At 40.3% G+C, this 25803-nt stretch overlaps 4 protein-coding genes across 13 annotated transcripts in view; 1 reads left to right on the top strand and 3 right to left on the bottom strand.

Moving 5' to 3' along the window:
* hpdb (4-hydroxyphenylpyruvate dioxygenase b) overlaps positions 1–3873 on the bottom strand; it is a 50931-nt gene extending 47058 nt beyond the window's left edge. Inside the window, exons 1-3 of one of the 5 annotated variants that reach the window (XM_058070019.1) lie at positions 3846–3873; positions 3415–3451; positions 2966–3034 (exon numbers count right to left, since the gene is read on the bottom strand). The gene's annotated coding sequence lies outside the window, so the exon portion shown is untranslated. The other 4 variants (XM_058070023.1, XM_058070018.1, XM_058070020.1 and 1 more) reach the window with 4 other exon arrangements.
* A 244-nt stretch (positions 3874–4117) lies between these two features.
* On the bottom strand, positions 4118–14192 carry LOC131127782 (TBC1 domain family member 10A-like). Its single transcript, XM_058070014.1, has 10 exons — positions 14000–14192; positions 13549–13780; positions 12116–12215; positions 9663–9770; positions 9221–9327; positions 9023–9137; positions 8311–8376; positions 7740–7929; positions 6796–6950; positions 4118–6022 (listed from the first exon to the last, which is right to left on the bottom strand). Exons 2-10 carry the CDS (start codon positions 13728–13730, stop codon positions 5528–5530), a joined length of 1518 nt encoding a protein of 505 aa, XP_057925997.1. The 5' UTR covers positions 13731–13780; positions 14000–14192; the 3' UTR covers positions 4118–5527.
* Positions 12977–25708, top strand: ccdc157 (coiled-coil domain containing 157). 6 transcript variants are annotated; one of them, XM_058070009.1, is made up of 11 exons: positions 21544–21874; positions 22412–22562; positions 22657–23347; positions 23421–23498; positions 23565–23734; positions 23838–23993; positions 24082–24250; positions 24571–24710; positions 24841–24932; positions 25045–25191; positions 25368–25708. In XM_058070009.1, the coding sequence occupies exons 1-11, from the start codon at positions 21633–21635 to the stop codon at positions 25390–25392; spliced, it is 2061 nt and encodes a 686-aa protein (XP_057925992.1). In that variant the 5' UTR covers positions 21544–21632; the 3' UTR covers positions 25393–25708. The 6 variants fall into 6 exon arrangements, with proteins under 6 accessions (XP_057925994.1, XP_057925992.1, XP_057925991.1 ...); XM_058070011.1 differs by lacking the exon at positions 21544–21874 and adding an exon at positions 12977–13024 and having other exon boundaries at positions 25045–25708; XM_058070008.1 differs by having other exon boundaries at positions 25048–25708.
* sf3a1 (splicing factor 3a, subunit 1) lies at positions 14319–21605 on the bottom strand. Its single transcript, XM_058070006.1, has 16 exons — positions 21476–21605; positions 21298–21373; positions 18951–19057; positions 18679–18883; positions 18347–18592; positions 18181–18255; positions 17945–18095; positions 17646–17842; positions 16550–16667; positions 16148–16455; positions 15817–16065; positions 15531–15738; positions 15285–15439; positions 14894–14995; positions 14744–14815; positions 14319–14630 (listed from the first exon to the last, which is right to left on the bottom strand). Exons 2-16 carry the CDS (start codon positions 21340–21342, stop codon positions 14529–14531), a joined length of 2340 nt encoding a protein of 779 aa, XP_057925989.1. The 5' UTR covers positions 21343–21373; positions 21476–21605; the 3' UTR covers positions 14319–14528.
* Positions 25709–25803: the final 95 nt, after the last annotated feature.

The raw sequence follows: 25803 nt of genomic DNA, 5'->3' as shown, positions 1-25803 counted from the left end.
ACTACTCTATCAAAACATATAACACATACACCCGTTGTGTTAAGGCAGGGTTATCTAAACTTTTTTCCACAAAGAGGACAATTAAAGGATTTTTTTCTCTCCGTACATTAATGCTTGCTGTTCACTTTTAGATTTTTTCCTCACAAAATCATGACTTTATTTCCATAATATTTGGATTTTATTCTCATAATATTATATATTTTTCCCTACCTAATTTGTCACAAAAAATGCAAATTTATTTTTGGTTTTGTTTGTTGTTGTTTTTCTCATCAAAATAGTATTATCATATTATTATTATTCTCATAATATTAGGACATATCTTTTTCAATTAATATTTGCACTTTATGCAATTTCCACTTTAGTCCAACATTATTATTATTATTATTTTTATTATTGTAATGTTACTTTTTTCTACCTAATCCCCTCAAAATTGTTTCACATAATATTACCACATGTTATCATATTCATATTATATAATATTATATTAATGTTCATATTCGGTATTTTATTGTACGAAACAAATGTTGTATTTCCATGTATTCTTTATTCTTTGTGTGAATATTATGACTTTCTCTTACAATTATTGCTCTTTTTTTCTATTTTTGCTGGGAGTTAGGGGGGCTGACTCGTTTCATGTATTTTGATCTATGTGCTGAGGGCCAATAAAAAACAGCCCCTGGCCACACTCTGGACACGCATGTGTTATGGCAACATAAATAATACTGATCAGTTTATTGCTTGAAATCAACAATACAAATCAAGCATCTTTTCCAACAACATTCTAATTCAGGCAGCATGTCTCTACTGGGAAAAAGTGAACAGAGAGCCATGATGACATTTAAAGTACTTTGCTAAATGCACCCATGAGAATCTTAGGTTGTTATTCTATGTTAAATTTACCATCCACTAGCCATATGTGTGGCCATTTGTAGACCATAAATGGAAGCGAAGCAACACAGTGGAAACATCACAGGTGCTAAAACTACATTGCAGAGGTTCCATTTGGAATTACTGCTCCAGACTTATACATAAAAAAGTCACAGTATAGTCTCTGGTGGAGTTATGGTGGACAGATAAAGCGTATGGATATATTTCTAAGGTCATATATTAATATGAACAGAGATGTCATGTTTTCATGCAGAAATGTATGAGAGCTGTTTATGTTCACGTATGAAATGTATGCTATATTTGTAATAAATCTGCCCACATTAATATGTTATTTAACAACAGTATTGTTAAATCACACTGTGTACAATGCATGTCCCCACTTTAATGGGGGTTACGTTCCAGGACCTACAGCGATCCGTGGGTAATGGCGGCGCCCATAAAAATGTCTATTTTTGCCAACACGGTTCACTCCTACTCCCCCAAAACCTCCTGCCAGCTTGACCGAGATGGTCTCCTACGACATTGGTTTAACATTTGCAATAAAAGTGTAGATTAGATTCAGCTCCAGAGCTGTTCTCTTCTCTCTTCAATTACCTTTGTTTACTCATGACAGAAGCTAACAAGCTAAATGCACAATCCAGGTCACACACATATTCATATTCCTGTTAAAGTACTCACCACTTATGAATGATAATGTAAGATAATCAATAGAACATTTGAATTGGAGACATGGGTCAGCACGACAACCAAGCTAACGTCTGTTATGTGCCAGCTTCCATCTCTCTCACACCAACTGCCCTCATGTCCTCCTTCACTACATCCATAAACCTCCTCTTTGGCCTTCCTCTACGCCTCCTACCTGGCAGCTCTAAACGCAGCATCCTTCTACTAATATATTCACTATCTCTCCTCTGGACATGTCCTAACCATCTCAGTTTGGCCTCTATGACTTTATCCTCTGATGTACTCGTTCCTGATCCTATCCATCCTGGTCACTGCCAATGAGAACCTCAACAGCACATAAAAGTGTAAAAATTGTGTTTAACAGTGGTACATGTATTCTGTACAGTACATTTTGCCTGTATTGTTAGGTATTTATAAATTATTACCGACTTGAATGTGATTGAAAGCCTATTTTCAGAGGAAAATAGGTTGTGTGTGCACAACTCGTTGTGGTTGTGTACAATAAATATACTGGAAGTCATTTGTACTGTATATGTATGGCATGAGATCCAGAGTACCTCATAAAGACACTATGAGGGAATATAAAAGTAACATCTCCTTTTGCAGCAATTTTGGGATGATTCAGTGTTCCTCCCTTGTTCTTTTCTTTTAATTTAAGATCTTATCTTCATTCTTCTTTCACAAGATGAATTTTTTCCCTCTCGGGCAATAACTAACTTAGTATTCCCTGTACTGGGCAGTGCTCTTATGCACTATATTTGTAACTTCAGCCTGTTAATTTCACCCAGTCAATCCGTCACGCTGGTTCAAAAGTGGCAATGAGATACCTGAGCCCACAAACCCACAAACATAACAGTACTTTTACACACTGAGCCTAGGAGCAGGGAGAATGTCCCTCGCATCACATGAATCAAGCATTGTGACGGGGGTCCGTTAGGTCTGGGATCACACAGAGCATCACAAGTCTCTTTTGACCGCTCTTTCTCCTATGTCTATTGGCCAACCAAGGATATATTTCCGTTGATGAAGAGATAAATCAGATCATCTCTGGAACACAGAGAGAGCCTTCTTGCTCATCCCCCTTTGACATGTAAATGCCACGGTGGCACTGAAAGAGCGCCAGGTGTCCCATGCAAAGGGGCAAAGCGTGACGGTGCATGCATTCCTCCGGGGCTGCCAACGTTAACTGTTGCCGTGCCTCGCACGGACACACGCCATACACACACCGTAAAAAGGCCGGAGTGGAAGGGACGCCGTGAGAAAATTAGAGTTTGTCAACATAATCGAAGCAAGAATAACTGCCTTTTCTTGTAATCTCTTGTAATCTGAACCCCAGAGGTCAGAGGTCAACAGCTGCAACTCACGCCTAGCCGGACAATTAGAAACGACTTACCTAGATGACCAAGGTAGCGACTTGCGGTGAACTCCTGTAGCCCGGGGCAGCACACCAAGTGTCCCGCACCTCCAAAGGAAGAAAATGGCTATTAGACTTATTCAAACAGTGAATTAAGACAAGAATGGAAGGCTGTCATTAGTTTGAAGACATGAGGATTGACCTCCTGAGGGACAAAGCCTCTTGGTGTTGAAAGGTTAAATATTTGTGCAACAAATGAACACACACACGCACGCACGCACACACACACACACAGAAACATCAATGTTTCACTATCAAGATAAGCAGTATCTGAGAAGACACATTTGACATTTGATTTTTTTTCAATATCCAAGGGCTAAAGGTAAATATCACATTTATACTTGATCACTTAAGTTAAAATGTAATAAAAATACACATACAAGCTAATGTTTTTTTCTGAAAGAAAAAAGAAAAATGAGTACACTTACCTGTCAGCCGAATCTACTGCAAACTGGTGAGCTTGTCCTATCAGAAAGACAAATAGCACCTTTCATTTAAAACATGTAAGAGTAAGGATGTCATACACGCTTTTTATTGAGATATTATATTGAATATTTAAACATCTCAAGCACCCAAGGCTAGCTTTCAGTAGCGACTATGCTGCGCCATCTGCTGGGAAAACTAAGACAAGGCGCCTAGCTAAAAAGTGCAACTCTCACTTCGTTATCCGTTAAAAAACACTACTGACGTTTTTTGCGGCACTGTCTATGTAAATAGCTCTGAAGTAACTTGTTTTAACTTGCTGTGTGATGTTTTAGTTTTTCCTTTTTGTGGCACCGTGACTGAGACTGTTGTGCTGAGTGATCACGTATAGTGACTTCTAACGGCATCAGTAGGCCGAATGTGAGTTCTGTCTTACTCATTGAAAATAAAGAACCGTCTCTTCCTCATCAACTCATGAACGCCACGGTATTGTACGCACAAGGATGATGACGTCACACAGGCTGTAGAAAGTCATGGTGCATGTAAACATATTATGGGAAACATGCTTCCAAACAGAAATGTGCAAATGAAGTAAATTTTACTCGAGAAAATGTGAAAATAACATCAGAAACAGATTTTCAACTGTTAAATGGACATTTTTTTTTCTAGTGGCCACACATCAACTGTAAGGAAAATAAAATATTGGGATGATTTTTCCAAAGATTTATTTATTTGTAGTACATACAGTATGATTGTTGCCCACTCTGACATCAATGCTTTTTTTCCTAGTGTCATAGAGTTGATACAAAGTACAAAATGTAGAAATGGCATTTGATTGCTTTGCATTACACGCTAAGATAAATGATTTCATCATGAAAGGTCCTGTCAGTTCTACATAATGCATGTTAAGTTCATGGAACAAAAGACAAATGTGTCTGTAGTAGAAGAAACAGGGGGGAAACTACTATTATAATGAAACATCCTGTTCTGTTGCTTTGTAAAAGCAGCAAAAACGATTGGTCTGGTCTATGAACTTGAACAAAGTCGAAGAAAGAAACCAAAAATGGCTTCAAACCCACCAGGAAGGCTTGAACTCACAATTATTGTCCAAATGGAATAAGCTTAAAACAGCTTGATCTGCTTTGGAATTTTCAGTAAGATTAAAAAAAAGGTCGAAATGCTCCCAAGTGTAGAATTTCCAAGCAAACGCAAAACTAAGGTCAGCACCATTATAAAATATCTAAGTTGTGACAGGAAATCAATGTACAAAGTCACCAATTAGTATTTGGCAAACAAGCATGTTAAGGCTGATTGGCTGTTAAGACGACAAGAATGTTGGTGCAGTGTTCTTGTTGCTAAGTTCCTCGGTTAAGTCAACAACTGCTGCTCCAAAGCTGCAGAACATGGCACAGTGACTGTGGTTTTAAGTGAATCGCTTCAAAGAATACTTGAAGGGAAAAAGGCATTTTGTACATATGCAAGGCTTTTGTGACAAGAGAAAACAGAATGAATAAATGATGGAAAAATCAATACAAGTACAATATTGAGACAGATTTGAATGTAAATGCAAGACTATGAAAAGTTTAGAAAAGATAAATAAATGACTGAGAAATATTGTCTCCCAACTTGGATGTGTTAAGTTTCACAAACAGGGAATGGAGAAGGAACGACAGCTACTACTGATCAAAACACTTCATGAAGGTTACTCACTCATGTAGAATTTCACTTTCAAAAGTACCACAGTAGTGTTGGATCTGAGTGGACATCAAACACATTAGCTTTGGCACTTTTTTGTTCCCAAACACCAAAAAGTGGTGACAGTCTCCCAGGAAGTCACTGACAATCGGCCACTGGTGAGGACATACTGTGGAGATGTTTGGAGAAAGAGCATCACACAGCACCAGTTAGGAGGAAAAAGTGTCATTTTTACATGGTAGTTGTACACCCCATGCTAAAAGATGAGTCCAACACTCATCCCTGGCTGGTCATTAGCTGAAGGATGCTGGTGCTTTTTACACACGTGCTCACGCACACACTTACACATACACACACACACACACACACACACACACACACACACACACACACACACACACACACACACACACAGCTTCAGAGTTACAGGTAGGTATCTTGCTCTGTGCTGCTAAGGCTTTGTGTAGATCGTTGAAGGAGAGTCTCTTTGGCAGCGGGGACCTCTGCAGGAGGTGCACGCCCCTGCAGAATTGGAATTGTTTCACTCTGTGGCACAGTCTCTGTGGGCTTGCTTAGAACTGGAGGTGGAGCTGGTGGATAAGCGGGTGGTGGTGGCATAGCACTGGAAAGAGGGTAAGGGTTTGGGATATCCTCAGGGAACTGGGACTTCTTCAGACTTTTCTTTTTGCTTTTCTGTGCCTTCTTTAGCTGCTGGCTGAGCTCCTCTTCCTCCACTAAAATAGTGGGGTGCTGCTGCAGGTCCTGGCGCCTCGGCGGGTCAGCCAGCATGATGAGACGGGCGCCGTGCATCCTCGGCGGGGATTTGAAACTGAGCTCTCCGTGGTTCTTCTTCCAGCGCTTGAGTTGGGTGTGATTCTCCCTTTCCACATCTCGTGCCGTAATTGGCACCTCCAGGATCTATGTCAGGAAGACACGTCATTCAGACACAAGTGAATCATTGAGAGCATTTCTGAGGCGGAGACCAGCCCTTCATAGGAAACAGCAAGTTCTTTCTATGTCTGGCCTTTGTGTTAAACTTTGTAACTTCATCAAGTGAATGCCAAAGGCCTATGGCAGGGTCACCGGTGGTCAAGTCACATAGACTGCTTATTATAAGGCTGGACACTCACAACAGCAGTAAAGACTGGATGAGCCTATTTGGATGTGAACACCCCTTTTTCTTTACAGTCCATCACTTCACTAAGAATGCTTAACTACAGCTTGTGACCTTCTGCCCTGCAGGTGGCGCTGCATGACATTTACAGTATTCCTAAATCATAGTTAACAACAAGTACTAAATACCCTATTTTACCTTAACTCCAAAAGTAAGTAAAGTAGGCAAACCTAATTTGTATGTGATTTAGAAATCAGGAAAAGTCAAAAGAAACAAACAAAGAGTATTTCATAACACAAAATGCATGCAATGGAGATACGGCATAGTGTCAGTTGCATATTAAAACCCTGCATCGCAGCTTATCTGTGGAGGAGTCTTGGACTTTGCTGACTTTGTCCATTTATGGTCATGCTAACTAGTGAAACAGTTGTAGCTCGTCAGAACTCATTGGCTGAGTGTCTAAGTGAAAACCTAATGAATGGCTCAAACAGAAGACTGCCTCCTCTTTGTTTGGACTGTATGGACTTCATAGTAAGCCAAATCTTATTTATACCATCTGTCACCTTCCTGTTCTTACCTCTCGGACAAGGAAGCCCTCCTGCATGTAGCGAGGGAGTATGGTTCGGAGAAGCTCCATGGTTTCATACTGACCCTGGCAGGCCTTCAACTTCTCACGGCTACCCAGCATGCACTTTAGTAGCACCAATCCCACTCGAAAAATTATTTTCACGCCTGCAAGAGAAACAAGTGACTTTAGGGTGGAACCTCTTAAAAGTTATTTTGTAGGATACAGGATAGCCCAGCTTTATGCAGGGTTTATTTTCTGGGACCAAGTCAAATACTGAAAAACAAAAACCGCAAGCAATTTAGTTGCCCATTAAAATGTCTTTTTTTAAACACATGGCTCATTCCACAACCCTTCAAACCGTTCTGATAGGTGGACGTTAATACCAAAATAGTTGAAGATTAATTGGATTGGTTCATTGATTAATCGTTGCAGCTCTAAATGAATGATAATGTAAGGTGATTGATGAAGTGATGCAATACGATACATACCTCGTAGTGTAGCCAATCATAGCACTTAACTATGGTGCGTTAACGGACCGCAGAACAAAATACTAAATCTCAACACTTGACGAAAAAACATTCCCAGTGAAGTATAAAAACCAACGCGTAGAAAGTGTAAGCTTTCTTAACAGTGGTACATGTATGTATTTTCTGAAGAAATCTTTTTAAATATACTGTAAAATCCAAGAATTTGCAGAGCTTAGAATGCTGAAGTTTCGAATGTGTGGGGTTCCATTGTATACAGTTTTTCCTAAAGCCATTTCCCCTATTTTTTGTGCAAGTAACACTTTCTGTAATAATCTTGAGATACAGTATGCGAATAATATACTTACATGAAATGCGCACAAAGCTTAGTTGATTTTGCATGCATTTACTTGCGGTATTTGTAACCAAAACAACTGCAGGTAATCCTTGTCCTCTAGGAATTTGATTCAAAGCAAATTCAAGAATTACCGTCACAGAGGAACATGTCCCAGACACGCAACACTGAGGCCCATGGCAGCGTTCTAGAGAAGGCGCACATAAACCATTCAGTCATGTACAGGATGGGGTCGATCTTGTGTTTCTCCAGATGACGGTAGGCTAGTGGGGAGACGCGTCGAAGCAAAGCAAATAGGATCTCTCCATCTAACTGTATAGCCTCCTAAGAGACACACATGAGAGGCATTAACAAGTGAATCAAATGTGCTGTGATATGCCCTGCCTGAAACTGTTGCACCGTTATAAACCAGTCCAAACGCATCATGTTGAAGCAAGATTTAGCATGACAGTGGCGATTACATAACATATCGTGTTTCTACTTGAGATGTATAATGTCAAAGTAAAACAATGTCAGTTTACGAGAAATCGCAACATTGGATTAATCATCCAAAAATGTTCTCGTTATATTGTTATTACACAATTATGATCTTTTTATCATACATATGTGTACCAAACTACTTCATGTGCTGCAGAATGTACTGTTGCTTTAGTGTAACTGTACTAGCCACTAGCATATTTCTGTTGTGCTTTCAGTGTTTCTCACCAAGCCCGGGCTGTAGTAGCCAGGGAGGTACTTCTCACAAATTTGCACCAACCCCCAGAAGGCATCCTGCGGGAAACAGGTTTGTGGTTTGAATCAATTTATATACCCGTATTGTACAGACTGTACAGTCTTGTATGCCAGACACAATTTAACAATAAGCTTATTATTGGTGGTTATAGTCTACCCTCATCATGGCCCTAAATCTGAATAGAATTCCATTCGATTGTGCAATTGGTCATCTAGTTATGGGTGGTGAATGCATTTTCGCACATTATGCTCAATCAAGTTTTTACATGATTAAGTGTATGTACAACAAAACTCAATAAAGGAGCAATGCATATTACTACTGTTTAATATATCAGGTTTAGCTGTGATCTGGAGATAATTCTGTAGATTTATCATTTATTCTCTCTCCTGTAAAACCTAATTTAAAAAACATAACTTTCACAAGGCTGGTTCACGGCTGGAGGAGTTGCCTCCGAATGTCTGGCCTTTGTAGACTGGGTAGGCTACTGGCCTAGTAGGATTCTAAGTACTGGAGCTCCCAAAGCAAAGTGACTTTGTATGCAGATGACATCATTTGTTTCTGTTTTGAGTTTGAACTCAAGGTCACATTAAAACTGAGCAGTGTAATATCAAAAAAATGACAGCACATTCATATAAAATGATACTGAGTGCAAGTGTTTGGGGGTGAAAAGTGGCAGGGATGTACCTCAGCCGGCATGTGCATGAGTAACACAGCAGCAATGGGAGCCTGTGCCTGACAGTATCCCTCCTCTGGTCTGTATAGAGTGTAGGCCTTCAAAACACGGAAAAGGTCCTTCTGTCTGTGCAGAGATAGACAACAGTATTTAGATTTATACATCCAATAGTTTTTGGGTGTAATTTCCCTTACGGATAGAGAGCTTACCCATGTCCTCCACGCGACACAAACATCTCATGAAATGGGAACTGTCGATGGAGGTCTTTTTCAATCACATCCTGCCATTTGGGGTCCCCTGGCTGGCTATCCAACTCCTAGAACAGAACACATGAAAGTGACTTCAATACTTTTGAAGTCCTGTTGTGATTGACTCAATGCTCTAGGAATACAACAATGAGGATGAATGAGACTACTAACCAACATTTACCAAGGAATAATTGCATTGAGATATTGTGCAGTAATCCCTCGTTTATCACGGTTAATTGGTTCCTAAACCTATATATTACATTTTAAATTTGGGTTTTAACATTATTAGTTTTATTTAACAATACAATAGTTTCTGTAAAATTTTTAAATTAACCTGAAATGAGTCCAAACCATAACATGAGTGGGAGCTTCGAGTAGACATTGAAACAGGAACATCTCTGACCTGAAACTTTCCTTGGTTCTGCTCTTTCTTTCCCTTCCCCCCTGAAAGGTAAAGCCATGCACGGCCTCGCAGGGAAGGAGGAATTCCTTTTTGGCAACGAAGCCTCACCTTGACCCAAGAGAAGAACAAAGTCACAAAATTAAGAAAACCACAAGACAAAAGGGTAAGCAATAGGTGTTTAAAGGTAGATTATTTCAACAAACATAAATACCTGTTGTTAAAGTACAATATAAAAAATGCATATTGCTTATGCAGTATGTGCTTGTTACCACGCATAAATCAGTGTTGATATAATAAAATGGTCGACCTTCTAACACTGCATGTATCAACAACATCTTTAAAAAGGAGAACACATTCGTGTTGTGTGACCTTTACTTCCTGATATTGGTGACATGTGAGCAGGTGAACCATGAGCATTATCTACACAATAAGCAAATTAACCCATTGTTCAGCTCAATCCACTTTTGTATCTGCTCTGGGGAAAAACGTACACATAGACACTGACCAGCATGTTGTCTTACCAGTTTCATATTAAATCACTTGAGCCCCACCCAGAATTTGACACTGTGTATTTTTTGTCACATGATGAGTAAAAAGAAGGGGTAGGTCAAGTCCTGCCTTGCTGCTGACTCATGGAAATGATATAAAGTTGCAGCTATGTGTTAAATTGCTCAGTGTCTCGTATGCAACCAGCAATAGGATAGGTTCCAGCTCCGACCCGTGAATTTCCACAAAGTAGGATTCAATATGAATAAATGGAATACTTTCATAGTTGTTTATCACTAGGGATGAGTTATATACAAGTATCCGCTACGGATAATGCATGTTTGTAGATTACAACTTTAAAACGTCAATTATCCATATTCAGGGAAATCTTCAACTGTTGTTGGGAATAAAGTTTTGGGTAATTCACTCTTCACACTGTGATTGGCCAGTCACACACAGCGACCACCTCTGCAGCCGGCAAGTCTGTCTATATTGTATTTGTATACGCGGCGGTAGCAAGCCATGGCACTCCCAAGTGCGTGTTGTCTAATTGCTAAAATGTGGGCAAAATTTGGGGATCCGTACATGCCGAGTGGGGATATGGGAGCACACAGACACAACGTCGCAATTTTAGTGGAAGGACTTCGGCTGTGTGCAGGCTTTTTTTCGTTTGTATGCATCGTAACTGCGCTCCATGGCATGCATTATAAAGAGATTAAGAGTTTCTTTCGTGTGTAATCCTCATGAGAGGCTTGCTGCCAAAGCGCACCTCAACACGGTGTGTGTGCCTTGTACACCAGGGATGTCCAAAGTGTGGCCCGCGCGCAGTTTTGGACTGCATTTTTCATGAGCCTGACAGATCACTTTGGAGTAGCTGATTAATAAACAATAAACATAGCAAATTCTCATCAATCCATATTCATTTCAGTTCAATTAATTTAACCACACCCACTTCTGGTTTATACAGGTCATTTTGATGGGTGAACAGATACAGATAGTGGTGTACTCGCTCACCCCTATTTATCTATTTATGACTGGAAACAGTCCCTACACCCCCAGGACAGAGGACAAGACATGTTTTGAAGAGTTCTGCTGTTCCAGTAGAGGTCTGATTTTTTCTATTAGGCATTTTTGTGATGCAAATGTATTATGGTTTTGAAGGCATATTATTTTGAGAAGCCAAATTCTTTACTTAACTGTCCCCAGCAACAACAGTGAGTGTGACAAACTAATAAGCCGCTATGACTCCAAAGAAGGCTGTGAGTGACATTCCCACAGAGAGTGAATACCGCTAGTCAAGAATAACAAAGTAATCAAATGGGTTAATTTTGCGAAAGGAGTAATTGTGACAGACGCCGCTGAGTATGAAACAAACACTCGTAACTCAATAACGTCTTGTGGTTCTGTTGTTAAATAAGGTTTAGAAACATGGAGGTAATTGTTGCACATTTCCTGTGGCACAAACCAAAAACCTTTTACCTGATCACACAAAAAAATGTTTTTGAAACTCTCCACCCTGGCCGGAGTTTAGTCATGGCTAATTATGCAAATTTAACATTGACATCATCTATCCTGATCTTTCCCTGTGGGAAACTGCAGTTCTTAGTTTGCTCGTAAATTCAAATGTATATTACTATTGTAAACACATAAAATGTGAATCTGCTCCATTTGATACAATTAACTAATGTTAATGTTAAATGTTGCATCCTTCTAGGATACAAAACACATTTAATATGACACTAAAACATGGGATGAATATATTGTTCAATGCAATGACAAACAGAAAATGTGATATGGCTTTAAACAGGCTTTCCGCAATGAATAAACTAACTGTTCCACAAAAATGACTGGAGATGATGATGTTGAAGATAACAGGGTTGCAGAAGTGATTCATACTTAGGGTTGAACCTATGCAAAGTGCAAGCAACATTGCATATTGCATTATATAGTTATCATTAAGGCCTGACCTTATTGTATCGCTTGATCATCCACTTGTCCCAGTGATTGAGCATATCCAGCCACTTCACCTCCCTTTGCCTCAGCACTGCTGGAGGCACATCCAGAGCTCTGGAGGTAAACATGAAGAGAGAGAATAAATTAATTCATGCTATTCAAACACATGACTCGGTTCAACAAACACAACTCGACAAGGTTTGAAGCAAGCATTAGGTCAGCTGTCAGGTGTAAACGTTCAGAGATGTCTGTTAAAAGCAAAGGGGACTCCGATTGTGACATTTTTATTTAACAGCTGAGTTTGTGGTCACAAGTATGGCAGCCAATTTAACAACCAAAGGCTAGTTCGAAAAAGAAAAAATAAACAATTTAATCCAGTGTTTGTCAGAATAAACTTTGGTAAAACTTGACTTGAAGTATTCACTGTCTTTTCTGCAACCCAAGTACAGTATCTGTTCTACACTAAAAGAGAGACCACATAAAACGTTATAACTTAAAAGGAAAATGAGACAACTGTAACGTAACATTACCAGTGAGGTCTCATGCTTTTTCATCTATGCAATTATCTCATCAGCAAAAGCATGTAATTGAAGGTTCATGTTGCTTCAAAAGGGGCTATTTCTAGGTGACTCCCTATTTACAAAACTTATTGGAACATGTGGATCATGAAAAATAACACTTCAGAAGAACTCTGGATCTGTGAAACTATGTCAACTAGTAGACAGAGAAGTTTATCCATACAATTTCTGCTGTAAAGACACATATACAAAAGAAAAATGGTGCAAATGCCAAAAGCAACTGCATGAGAGAAATCCTGCAAGTTGAGAGACCAAAACGGAAGCTGCCAGGCCACTAAGGCCAGACCAGAAGCCTGTCTGTCTTCAAAATCATGACTGGGATGTCCTGAGAGGCAAAATGAAAAGGTATTTTTCTCTTGTCTTTACTACCTTAACATTTCAACATATCATTCATAGTGCAGCTGATTTAACTCGGTAATGTGTTAGTGTCAGCATAAAACCACGAAAAATTGACCTTATAATTTGGTGTCTTATGTGTGAAAATCCCTGTTGGCCCCAATCGGCCACCGTAGTAAAGTACAACAATGTAATGTTACCCGTAAAATTACATTATTTACGTTTAAAGTCACTAAAACAAAAATAAGCTTTACAAAAAACAGCGCAAAAACTATGAATAAAGGAGTCACCCGCCACAGAGAAAAAAACGTATATTGTATTAGAGCGAGGAAAACACGGGAGTATAATAAACCGCATTGTGCCACGCAGCTCATATAGTGCCTTCCAGAAAGCACACCCATTTTGAGGCAGTCACTCATATTTTCGCTACTCCGTGGTCATTTATGGTGCTTTAAAAACACACCTTTATTTGGGCTATCACAAATTACTGTCTAAAAAGGGCACGACTGTTAGGTAGACAAACTCAAACTTACGAAGCTTCCGTGTACTGCTGCGCTCCACCAATAAATCCATATTTATCGGTTTGTCTGTCGGTGGTGAAGCCATTGATCTCGGAGTCCGAGCCCAGCGAGCTTTCGTCGTCGATACGGCTGCTACTGATGGTCCTGATGCTCCTTGAGTCCACGGAGTGGCGGCCGTTCTCAGTGTTGGCCATGCTAGCTTAGACGGCTAACAGGCTACCCAGGTTAGCCAACGCCAGCGAGTCTGTTGACAAGCCCAAGTCAAAACTGCTCCTTAAGCACACATACTGCCGAGGCAAACACCCCGACGCCATTGTTTATGTGTATGAGTGAACCTTTCTCCCAACCAATCATAAGCGGGCGTCACGCGACCACAAATGAAATCATACAACCGAGGCATGCAAATTCAACGACAAAAAAGGCTTTAACGTTAGCTAGCTGGCTTGGAAGCTAACAAACTTACATTAACAGCTTGGAAGTCGCGCTCTGAGTGTTTCGACGTGGGCTCCACCGTCCAGTAAGGATATATTGGAATTCATTGCCAGAAACTAACGGACTAGACAGTTAAGTTATAAAAGTGGTGGCTGAACTCCATGTCCTGTCATTCCCCAGTAAATTCTGCTTCGACCAGCAGTCCTCTGCATCGCTGCTGTGATTAGTCTGGGGTTGAGAGGTTTTAATGCTCCTAGTGGCTATTTCATTTACTACAACTCGGGCATGATTTTTTTTATTTACTTCATACATTTACTGAACTATTATTTACACATATGTTTCTGACAAGCTCACGTCGTTCCCCCTAAGTTTATTAAATGAAAAAGCACAACTGAGCAATTGAGTTGAGTGAGTGATTTACAACAACACACACTTTGAATTGGATTACATGACAATGGATATGCAAACAAGCGCTTCACAATATGGACTGAAACTACAACTATGCTGACAATTAAATCTTGACACGATACAGTAAAAGAAAAAGCTTGTGGTCAGGTGGTTCACTTCTTTCTTCCACCTCTCTCTTTCAATGCCAAGTGAATGACTGCACCATTATTCATGTTGTAGTAAGCCAGAGAGTTAGAATCTTTGATGAAAATGCCCTAGAAATAGAAATAAATACCATTAGCCACTCACTCACAGTATTTACAATTGGCTAAGTATGGATGATGCCTGAATAATTAGTTTATTACCCCAAAGTCATGAATAAATATACCTCAAACTGGAGCTTCTGCTTTCCAGCCGGCATGCCTGTAGCTTCATGGATTTTGACTTTAATAACAGACACCTTTTGAGAAATGACAAGTTGTAAGAAGGCACTTTTCATAATAATTAAAAAAAAAAAAAAAAGGAGTGTGATGATTACCTGGTCGATGAGCGGGACAGTGAAATTGAGCACTTGGCCATTTAGCTTCCATTCCGACTTGTCCTGCATGTTGGGGACCTGGACTTTGACTGCCACTGGACCCTTGAGATAAACAATACAACAAAAAAGGAATTTTGGACCATCTTAACTTATTTTCACCGTATTGCTCCATAGTGGACAAAATACTGATTAAAAGTAGAATAAGCATAATCAAATAAAAACATTTTAAATGTGTACTATCCATAGATAGGAAATGACGACTACGCATTTATCACTATCTTTTGAATCTAATGTTGTATTGATGAACTTTAGGGGCAACAGTTGGTGTGTTGCCTGCATGTTCAAAACATAGCAAAGTAAGTAAATACACAGTATCCCCACTCCCACTGACCTTGTTTCTTCGAAGAAATTCCATCTCTGGAATCAGGTTGTCCTCTGTCTTCATCTTCTTGTTGTGTGGCTCATCATCATGAGGGGGCGGTGGATGGGATGGTGGTACCTGAGCAATACTTGGTGGTTGTGGTACCGGAGGAGCAGGAACAAATGCTAGATGGCAATGAGGTGAACATTTACTTTACAGTACAATAAGACACTTTCTTAGCAAGATCAATACATTTGTAAGAAAGTTATCTCTTACTTGCTGGAACGACCATGGGAGGTGGTCTGGGAGCCATCATGTGAGATGCAGATGGCGGCATGGGAACCACATTGATGCGAGGAGCAGGAATCATGGGAGGCATTGGTGCTATAACTTGTCCGGGAGTCAGGCGTACCACAGGAGCCACTGGGGGCCTTGGAATTACTGGTACAGCTGACAGAAGAGTTGTACGCACTGGAGGGCCCACCTGCAAACAAACATTGTTGTAAAGCAACAACTGACTGTCTTTTGTTTGATAAACCTTCCATTTGTATACAAATCATACAGTGGTTGGGGGGCGAGGCAGTGCCGAGACCGGAGGGGTGGGCTTAGGCAAACTGGGTGCAGATGATGGGATGGGAGGCATGTGGTGAGTTTCACTGGGCTTGCTTGGACCGATTTTCTCCTTATTGTCATCCTCTCCCACCAGCCCTTTGGCTTTGTGAATCGCTTCAATCTGCTCTTGAAGGGTGATGTTAGCTTGTGCTGCTTGCTGAGTGCGTGCCATGCTTCCAGAGTGGCCATCCCAAGTAACCTGAAAAGAAAAGAAACCGAGGAAAACAATGAAAAAGAAGAAACACGTTGCCTTCCTGATATAAGACCATAACTGTACTCACCTTCTCCTCTGGTTTCTGAATTTCTTCTTCTCCAATCTTCTTACCAATGGCAGTCTCCTCCACACCAAAGATATCAGTACGCCTCTCAGCCAGTTGTTTCAAGCTGCTATCAATATCCAAACCAGGGGCATACACTTCATCTTCAGTCTGCCTGTCTCTAATGCTACGATCCCTTTGCTCCAGCCAGCGCGGATCCAGCAGACCAATACGCATGTGCTCGGGTATTTTACTGGCTGGAATCTTCTCACCAGTAATAGGCGAGATGAGATACTCATCAGAAACTGCAATCGGAACTGGAAGCTTGGAAGCTGATGAAATGACAGCAACAGATCAACATACACTGTCAGTGGTGAAATAGCAGTGGAAAACTAATGACCGCATACAAACCGCAACAGGTATTACCTTTTGGATCGTAGTCTTTCCGAATAATAACTTGGTCTGGGGTTGGAGGTAGCGGGGGTGGCATTGGGTTGCTCGGTGGCAGTGGTGCTTTCATGCCTTCATCATCATCATCAGATCCCTAGGGTGAAAGATTGACAAATACAGTCATGGGAAATATATTTAGACCACCCTTGTTTCTGCAGTTAATTTGTTCACTTTAATGCCTGGTATAACTTATGGCACATTTGTTTTCGACAGATAAACTAATAACAAAAATAGCTCATTGGAGTTTTAAATATAAGAGATGACATCTGGCAAATTGAATGATTATCTTTATCATAACCAAATCACTTAAGTTCTTACATGAATAACTATAGCATTGTACTGCCAAAAAATGAAACTCATAAGCTATTTTTGTTGTCATTATATTTTGCTTCTTATACAACTACCAATGCATTTTTATGGCATACCTAATTAATAGAGATGACTTCATTACCAATACCGTATAGGTAGTAGCTCCTCCCTCAAACCTATCTTGTCCGATAAACACATTGTGCGTCTTTTACTTTGATTTTTAGAAATAAACACAGTTTGTGCAAAATGTAACTGCCTCGGTAGACACTTTGTGATTCTTCCTTAGGTGTGTTATTAGAGCAGAAGTATTGAAGGAAGACGTCTCACTATCCCGTCGTTTGATGCTTTGTCATATTCCAAGTGACCGGGTGGTCTCTAAGTTTTGATGTTCCTTCATTTATGTAGTTTCCTGTTTTGTGCTCCTATTTTGGTTCTCTTAGTGCACAGTATGTTTCTGTATGATTGGCGCCATGTGCAGCTGTTTTGCAGTTGCAACAAAGTCCAGCAGCACCTGTTTCTCATTCGTAGTCAGCTCAACAATTTAGATGGAAACGCATTATGTGCAAAGAGCAAAAGTTAACACTTTACAGTCATTGCAAATTGCATATTCCAATCAGAATGCCAAACTACTCGTGCGGCTATATTATTATTGTCAAAAAAAAGAAAAAAAACATTAACAATATAATCAGAGATCTCATTTTTATGGCAAGGTCGGACATCTCTAGTAAATACCATGACCTAATTCTTTTCAGCATCCTCTTACCTCATCCATGTCCTGAACCTGTGTGTCTTGATCAGGTTGTGTGGCATGGCCTGCATTTCGTACCTCCCGTTCATCATTCTCATCATCACTTTCAACCTCCATTTCGACCTCCTCACTCTCACCATACTTCTCATAACGCTCTTGGATTAGGATACGGGCACCAAGCTCCTCTGGTGTTGTTGGTGGGGGGAAGTGGCCTTCAAAAAAACATATTGAAATGTCAACAATCAAGGCCAAATTCCATCTAGTTCAGTTTTTTGTTGTATGCTAAGCTGATTATAATGATTGTACTGCAGTACCTTGTTCATTAGGCTGGAAATCCACCGTCTCGACCACAACAAAATCATGCCAGTCGATTTGAGCATAAGCTACTCGTTCCTTCTCCCTTTCTTCCTCTTCCTTCCTTCTTTCACGCTCCTGGTGCTTTGCCCACTCAACACGGTACCTCACCTGGTAGTTGTGTAGAGAGGAAATGTTTATTTACAAAGAAAACAAGCTGAAAAATACTAACTTGTGGGGAACAGTTATTGTTTACCTGGTCCATAACATCTTTAGGATTCTCTGCCTCTTTCTTCAGCTTTATCAGCAGGCCTTTGGGAGGTATTAGAATCTACAAGTTCAAGGACAACACAGAAATTAATTTTGAATGAAAACAGCGAAAACAGATAGATTGGGGAAAAAAGGAGGGAACATTTTTGCACCTTTGTATATTGTTCAACTAATTTAGTGAAGTAGTTGAAAAGACTGTGTTGTGGCCGTAGAAAATCAAACTGGTAGTTCCTCTGTTCCTTTTGCATGAGCTGCGTAAGGAACTGACGGCCGTTGCGGGCAACAAACTGGGCGGTAAGTTTGACAACATCCAGATCAAATGCAGCGATCGATGGAGGATCAGCAATAAACTCGTACTCAGGAGGTGGTTCTTTAGGTATTTCCTGGATCGCCTGCACCTTTGGACGAGCAAAATAACCAACATTTTTTAAATATACATCATTGGCAAACTAATATAGGAAACACATGAAAAACAATGTCCTACTTTCTGAGGAAGTTGCTGGGTCTGCTGCATGGTCTGCTGCATAACCTTCGGCACAGCTGCAGATGGTTCCTGTGCTTTACCTTCCTTGAACTCATTGACCTTGTGTCGGTAATATGCATGGTATGGGTCGTTTGGGTTGAGGAAATTAAACTTTGGATTGTTGATTTCATTCTGCCTGATTCTTGCTTCGAATTCGGGCCCATTCCTGAAAATAGACAAAACTTTATTAATGGATTTTACTGAACGTAAATTTTAAGTAACTTGAAACCGACCTGGCGACAAAGCTGGCTGTTTTGTCAACAATGTTGCGGACCTCTGGTGGTGGGTATATAATGCCAACTATGGGTTTGGTAGCTGGGGTTTCTTCTGCTGCATCGTTCTGTAGAATAGAATAGATTTTGTCAACAAAATTAATGAAAGCAGACAAGCATTACATTATTACATCAATGTTAATATTTCATATTCCAATTTTCCCCATCATACACAATCTTTATGTAAAACAAAAACACACGTCTTTCCTGCTTGTGTGTGTTCCAAAGATATAAAAAGAATGCACATATTGAAAAACACAAAGCAGTCAGAAAAAAAACTCCAAAAAGCACCAACGCTACATTTACATATAATGTGACATGCATATTAAAGCTACAGTGACATTTATTATTATACATTGTTACACCGATGCCTAACACTGCAATGCAGCAGCATGTAGCAATGTTACAAAACCCAAATCTTAGCATGAAAAATTCCGAGGGTGAACATGCGCACTCTGTAGGTCAGTCCTTGGGGATGTCATCAGGGCTCGACAATAACGATGTACCGATGGCCCGGGGCAAGTCAAAACCAAATTGGGGCAAGTAAATCCAATCATTAATATTCCCGTCGGGCAAGTGCACTTTAGCATGCCATACCGACAAGAGTTTTTTTTTTAAGCGGTTCTTGTTGGGTGTTGGTAAAACACGGACTGCGTAATTCCGATGGTAATTTGCAAACCAATCCTTGCAAATCTTGAAATGGACCAATCAGAATCGTTTATTTAGACCGCGGTCCGTAATCCACAATCCGCGTTTTACCCACACCCGTTCTTGTTCGCGATCAACCAATCAGCGATCGTTTTACTAGGAAAACATCTATCATGGCGTCCCTGCCAACATGGTCTAATTCTTCAACAACTTGTGAAGGAAAACAGCAAAAAGTGATGAAGCGGTGCCTCCTAAACAAGTATTTTATTAGCGGCAGCAAATCAAATGATGGCACAGGTGAGTGAATCACATTGCTGTGACAATTTGAAGTGGTCACAATGAAACACCACCCATTAGATCCAATACCAAGTGCTGATTTTGCACAAGCTACAAAATCTAGCGCTTCCATTTCTCTGTGGATTTTTCTCACCTTTGCTTCACAAATTATTGTTTGACCATTGAGCATTTTTTTTCTGGATTAAAAACACTTTACTAGTACACAAATGTGTCTATTCAATAATGTTTAATTGTGGTGCACAACTTATAAATATCACTGCTTACTACGACTACGATGTGTAAGGTAGCATGTCTGAAAATTTGTGTAGATGTATGTTAAATACATCACAAATTTTTAGACATTCCTCCAAATACAATGCATCAGTACTATTATCTTATGAATTATCAGCATATATTGATATATGATATCATTATGGCACTTTTCATTTTACATGGGGCAAGTTCGGGCAAGTAGTTCTCACCTTAAGGATTCCCCATGGGCAAGTCATTTTTGTTTTTAATGTAGAACCCTGGTCATTAAAAATGCATTTTTTCCCCATATATCGGGTGTATTTTCCAGTCGTATACATGTGTGTTAGGTAGATTACTTCATCATCTTCACTTTTGTGTCAGATTGACAATGGGACCACATCAAGTCAATTTGTGCTTGAATAATTAAATACAAATTAAAGCCTTTTAAGGACCAGAGTGATGGAAGTCGATAAAAAGGTATATGGAAGAATACCTGATTAATATCTGATTGCAGACGAAATCTCATTTAAATTGAATTGGTTTTATGTCGTGTTTGCATTGTGGTTAGTGTGGGGTGAAAAGCTTCTGCACTGCAGTGTGAGGCATGTAAATTAAAAATATTACAATTAAGACTTTCTTCCCTGGCCTTTTTCCATCACTAAAAACCTGTCGATGACTACGCTGTTGACTTTTAAAACAGGAATTGACTTGATGTGCGCCAACAGTCAATATAAATCAGATGCAAAATTAAAGATGAATCTACCTAATAAACATGTATGCGAATGACGTCCGCACGGCCTCTCCTACAGAGCGCGTACATTTACTGTCGGGTTTTTCATCGCTAAATGTGGGTTCTAAATATGGGTTCTTTAACATTTCAACAAAGAGATGGAGAATAAATAGCGCTAATGTTAATCCTGCCGAACAGCGAAAGAATGGCGGTCGCCGTAAAATCGTTGATGCTAATTTATGTAGAAATCTACACGCAAAGTAAAGTACGTGGATAACATATCGAGTATAAACAATTACCCCCATTGTTGTTGATATAGACAATAGGAATTATAAACTTATAATGTCTTCCAGTATGTTAGCTGGCTAGCTTACATCGGCTAACTAGCACTGGTATCGTTACCTTGTTGAGCTCCGGCTGAACAATTTGAACGGGGCCAGGCGGCATGACTGCGTCTTTTTATTGACCTAAAGCCAACCTGAAAAACAAATGTATACAGTGTATGGTTTTCACTAGATGTATGCGCAATCAAGTACTTCATCAATATAGGTTAAAACAAATTTGGTGGTTGAAAACTTACTGCGTGGTGCCCTCGATGAACCGACGTCAATGGCGGTGTATTACTTCCGGGCACATGCCGCAAAGAACTATGGGGCTTGAAGTGCCTAGCATGTTGCCAAGGAGCTGAGTATCAACACAACTAATCAAAACAACTACCGCACGGTAAAATATTGAAAATGTCTCAGTTTCTAGGTCGCCGGGACTGTATAGAAAGTCTCCAGAAAGATCTCGCCGACATCCAAGTTGCCATTCTGGACGTACTTTCAACAACAGATCAGGTGTGCTTTTACTCGTGGAAATTCCCGCACAAAACGTCGAGTAATCTGGATTTGGAGCTGGAGCAATATGATTATATGGACGGAGAGCACGAATTTAACCAGCACTCTCACGTCGTTTTACTCGAGCTGGTGATAGACAGGTAATTACACCATTACACCACATTTGTAAATATTTTTACGACCAAAACGTCGTCAATGAGGTGAAAAGATTGGAATTTTTTTCAAGTGTTTCAAGATACCCCCTAAAATACACACAATGGCGTCTACGGTATGCTTTTTAATTGCATTAAAATGCATAATGGCATTTAAAAAATACAATTAAACAAGAAAACTAACAAAAACAATAAGAAAAATGAACGGAGGGCAGTAATTTGAGGATAAGCCGCGGAAAATGAATTAATGAATAATAAATTTAACTTGTTAGCATATGTACATGACTTGGTTTACAAAATGTAAAATATCAAAGTGGCCTCAGTATCCTTTAATTTGACCATTTGGACACCCCTTGTATAGATGTACAAGTATAACACAGTAGAAGAAGAAGAGGCTTTGCTTTTTCCTAGTACTTTTTGGACATGCTTAATTGTTACACTGTAGATATGTGATGTGCACTAATGTAGCCTTGCATGCATCCATAACCATAACCATAACACACCTTTTCCTTTTCTCCAAACAAGATTATTACTTCTTCTTCAAGCCTCCAGTGCGTTTGTTGAGCAACTGAACACAAACAAGAAGCAGCAACAACACCATGAGAAAGACAGCATGTCAATTGGTCTTGTTGTCAAAAAATACTGGAGACATTTAGTTGAGTGTGCAAACATGAAGGTAGACACGATTTTGTATTCTCACAAGATTTTTGACATGTGAAAACCCATATGTGTCTTAATCTTTGCATCACTTGTTCTGTATTTTTTTTCAGCTGGTGTGCATGGAAAATGAGTTTAAAACAGATATGTTGGATTGTGATGAATGTGCAACTTCCATCTCGTCACAAACGCACTTACGGAATGACAGCAGCATCCATGACTTCTCTGCCTGGTCTTCAACAAGCTCCATCAAGTTTTTGCCAGAGGACGAAGCACCCTCTAGCATTATTCACAGCGTCCACGACAATCTCCAAGTGGACACCTGCTATGGAAACTCCCAGACTGTTGAATCAGCCTCTTCTCCCTGCAGTTCATGTCATGAAGTGCAGTTTACTATTAAAAAGACAGGAAATGCATTGGTAGAACTTCTTCGAGGTGAGGGCCTGCCATCCTCTTTACAGCAACTCTTAGTTGCTGTGGAGGACACCATGGACATGGGGCAAATGTCATCAAGTGATGTTGCTCAGTGGGCCAACGAGCAGCTGAGAGATATGCGACGACTTGCAAAACATGTACAGGATGTCCGAAATACAGTAGATCCTCTTACAGACAAACTAGCAGCGGCAAAAGCAGAGCAGGACAAATTACGACATGACATGGAAAGTGCAGAAAAGGAACTAAAGGGAGAAGAGGAAAAACATAAATCCACAGTTCTTCAGATGGAACTTTTGTTGAAGCAAGCACAGGCGACCACGAAAGAAACAGAGGAAAGGTTATCAGAGGAGTATCAGCAACTTAGGACAGGTGAGGTAACATCACAGAGCAAATAAATGTAATGGGAAGACATTTACATATGAGTAGGGTCATTTATTTTCAGAATATTCATCCCTGAAGAAATGCAATTCCAGTCTGCAAGAAAAAATAACAATACAGCAAGATGGACTGCAATCTCTTGGTACGCTTTCCTCACAATATCCAATTATATTCATCAGAACACGATTCAATAATAGTTTCTTTTCAGTGTGTGAAAGAAATGCTCTCCAGGAGAAATTAAAGATGTTGCACATAGACAGAAAGGTATGTTCAGAACTACAGCAGAGGATCCAGCAGTTAGAAAGTCAAATCTCTGTAACTGAACTACTCCTGGAGAAAGAGAAGGCCAAATACCACAGTGCATGTCATCACCAGGAGGTCAGACACACTTTGTGTTCATCTGTGTTCATCTGACAGTCAGACCAGTAAAATTTATAAATAGCTTAATGTTTGCACTTTGTGTCATTGTTTCATTTTACAGTCAATGGAAACAAAGCAAACATCTTTGCTGCAGAGACTTCATGCTGTCGATGAAGAATGCGAGGACCTGCAGAGGCAGTTGGGACAGAGGGAGGAAAGTGAGCTCAACCTCCACAATCAACTTCAACAGATGTCAGAGGATAATGAACAACTTCAGGTGCAAATCACTTCACATCAGGCATTTTTTAAAGACCTCATCACCTCTGTTTCACCCAATATGAATGTATGGTGTCCTCTCTGTTCAGGGTATTCGTTCACAGCTCCAAAGTGAGAAGCAGGCACTAGAAACACACTTAGACGGGTTCAAAGCCACTGTGACGGACCTGAAGGAACGTGTGAAATCCTTTCAGGAGAGGGAGAGGTTGCTGGTGGCTTTCCCTGAGCTCAGCCCCCTGGCTCACACCCAACCACAGAGTATGCACGTATCTCATTAGGCCATCTTTGCAATGTACAGGGTGATGATCCCTTGCACCAACAGGGAAAAGTCTACAGTAGTATTACAGGTATTATGTTCCGGGACCAACGGGGAATGGCAGAAAAATGCAAGTAATTAATACGCTATTTTTGACACTCACTCCCCCTTCTCCAACCCACCTGCTAGCTTGTTCCGATTTCGGATCAACAGTTACAATAAAAGTGAATGTTGTATTTATTAGATAAAATTCACTCGTGACACAATCCAGGTTTAATTATCTATTAAGGTTGGTTGAATTATGCCATGTGGTTTCTTAAAGGTACAGGGAACGTGCTTTTGGATATGGAGCAACAGAGACAGGCAAACAGCATACGCATTCGAATCCTAGAGAAGGAGAATGCTACTCTTCACAGCAGCCTGGTGAAATTGAGGGAGAGAGCACAAGACAATGCTGTTAAGGTAATTGGGTAAACAATTGTTGTGTAAAACTAGTTCTGAATATGCTTGATGGTTTGTCCTGTCCACTATCAATGGGTTAGAAATAAGTAATCTTCCATGTTTGTTCTAATTTAATAAATCTAACAAACAGGACAGCTCACCTCTGCAGACATGTAGCCACTCTTTGGCTAGCACACTCGTGGAAAAACCACACCACCTTACACAGATGCTAAGTAGTCCATTGTGAGTATTACTTCTTTCACTTCTTTCATCTTACTCCCTTCTGTTCTACGCTGTTAATCAATGATTAATAATCATGCAGCGTTTCTGCTACTGTTTGATTTCTCCTCTCCAGCAGCAGGCAGACCAGCAGTGCTTCATCGATAGGATATAGTGACAGAGGAGGTAGCACAAGAGGCGCCTATGGAAGGGAGTCGACTCATGCAGCAGATCGTGTCACTCCCTCCTGTGTGACCCTTCAAAACCTCCACCTTAACATCAGGTCCACAGATTTGGCACAAAATAGCTCTTATTTACTTCAAACCAGGAGGATGAAACAGAAAAAGAAATTAAAATAAATGGACCTTGAGACGAAACAAGACTCAGACAACAGAAATGAATCTCCTCCTGCTGTGCAGGGAGCCTCTCCACCTCATCCATTCATCTTCTTCTACTTAGGTCAGGTCGCAGGGCAGCAGCCTAAGCAGAGAAGCACAGACTTGGCTGTTTCGTCCAGATCCTCTCTGCCGATTCTGTGACGTTCCCAGGCCTTTTGAGAGACGTCGTCTTTCCAACATATCCTGGGTCTTCCTCAAGGTCTCCTCCCAGTCGAAAGTGCCATGAGCCCAGGGGGGCATATGAGAGTCATCCTTATCAGATGAACCACCTCATCTGGCAATGGCTCTACTCTGAGTTTCTCCTGGAGGACAGTGCTTCTCACCTTGAGTTGTTATTACATCTTGTGTAAATATGACGTGTAAATTGTAATATGTAAATGACTTCACTGGAATTATTAAATGTTTGCCATTCTAAGATCAAGTTTACTGATCTTTGACATTCTGCATTTCATTGTATTTAATATGACCGAGCTTCTTCAAATTTATGTCAGACAGAC

This window comes from Doryrhamphus excisus, chromosome 4 (genome assembly GCF_030265055.1).
Source record: "Doryrhamphus excisus isolate RoL2022-K1 chromosome 4, RoL_Dexc_1.0, whole genome shotgun sequence".
In the NCBI taxonomy this organism is placed as follows: Eukaryota; Metazoa; Chordata; class Actinopteri; order Syngnathiformes; family Syngnathidae; genus Doryrhamphus; species Doryrhamphus excisus.
This window is presented reverse-complemented; position numbering and strand designations above follow the sequence as displayed.

Coding starts and splice junctions, on each gene's coding strand:
- LOC131127782 (XM_058070014.1), bottom strand. CDS start 13,730: ATGGCCAACACTGAGAACGGCCGCCACTCCGTGGACTCAAGGAGCATC. Junction 9,771..12,115: donor TGATCAAGCGATACAATAAG/GTCAGGCCTTAA, acceptor TCTTGGGTCAAG/GTGAGGCTTCGTTGCCAAAA. Junction 7,930..8,310: donor GCTACTACAGCCCGGGCTTG/GTGAGAAACACT, acceptor TGTGTCTCTTAG/GAGGCTATACAGTTAGATGG.
- sf3a1 (XM_058070006.1), bottom strand. CDS start 21,342: ATGCCGCCTGGCCCCGTTCAAATTGTTCAGCCGGAGCTCAACAAG. Junction 19,058..21,297: donor TTCAGCCGGAGCTCAACAAG/GTAACGATACCA, acceptor TCTATTCTACAG/AACGATGCAGCAGAAGAAAC. Junction 15,440..15,530: donor TCCCATGGTCGTTCCAGCAA/GTAAGAGATAAC, acceptor ATTGCCATCTAG/CATTTGTTCCTGCTCCTCCG.
- ccdc157 (XM_058070007.1), top strand. CDS start 21,633: ATGTCTCAGTTTCTAGGTCGCCGGGACTGTATAGAAAGTCTCCAGAAA. Junction 21,875..22,411: donor CTCGAGCTGGTGATAGACAG/GTAATTACACCA, acceptor TCTCCAAACAAG/ATTATTACTTCTTCTTCAAG. Junction 23,735..23,837: donor GTGCATGTCATCACCAGGAG/GTCAGACACACT, acceptor TTCATTTTACAG/TCAATGGAAACAAAGCAAAC.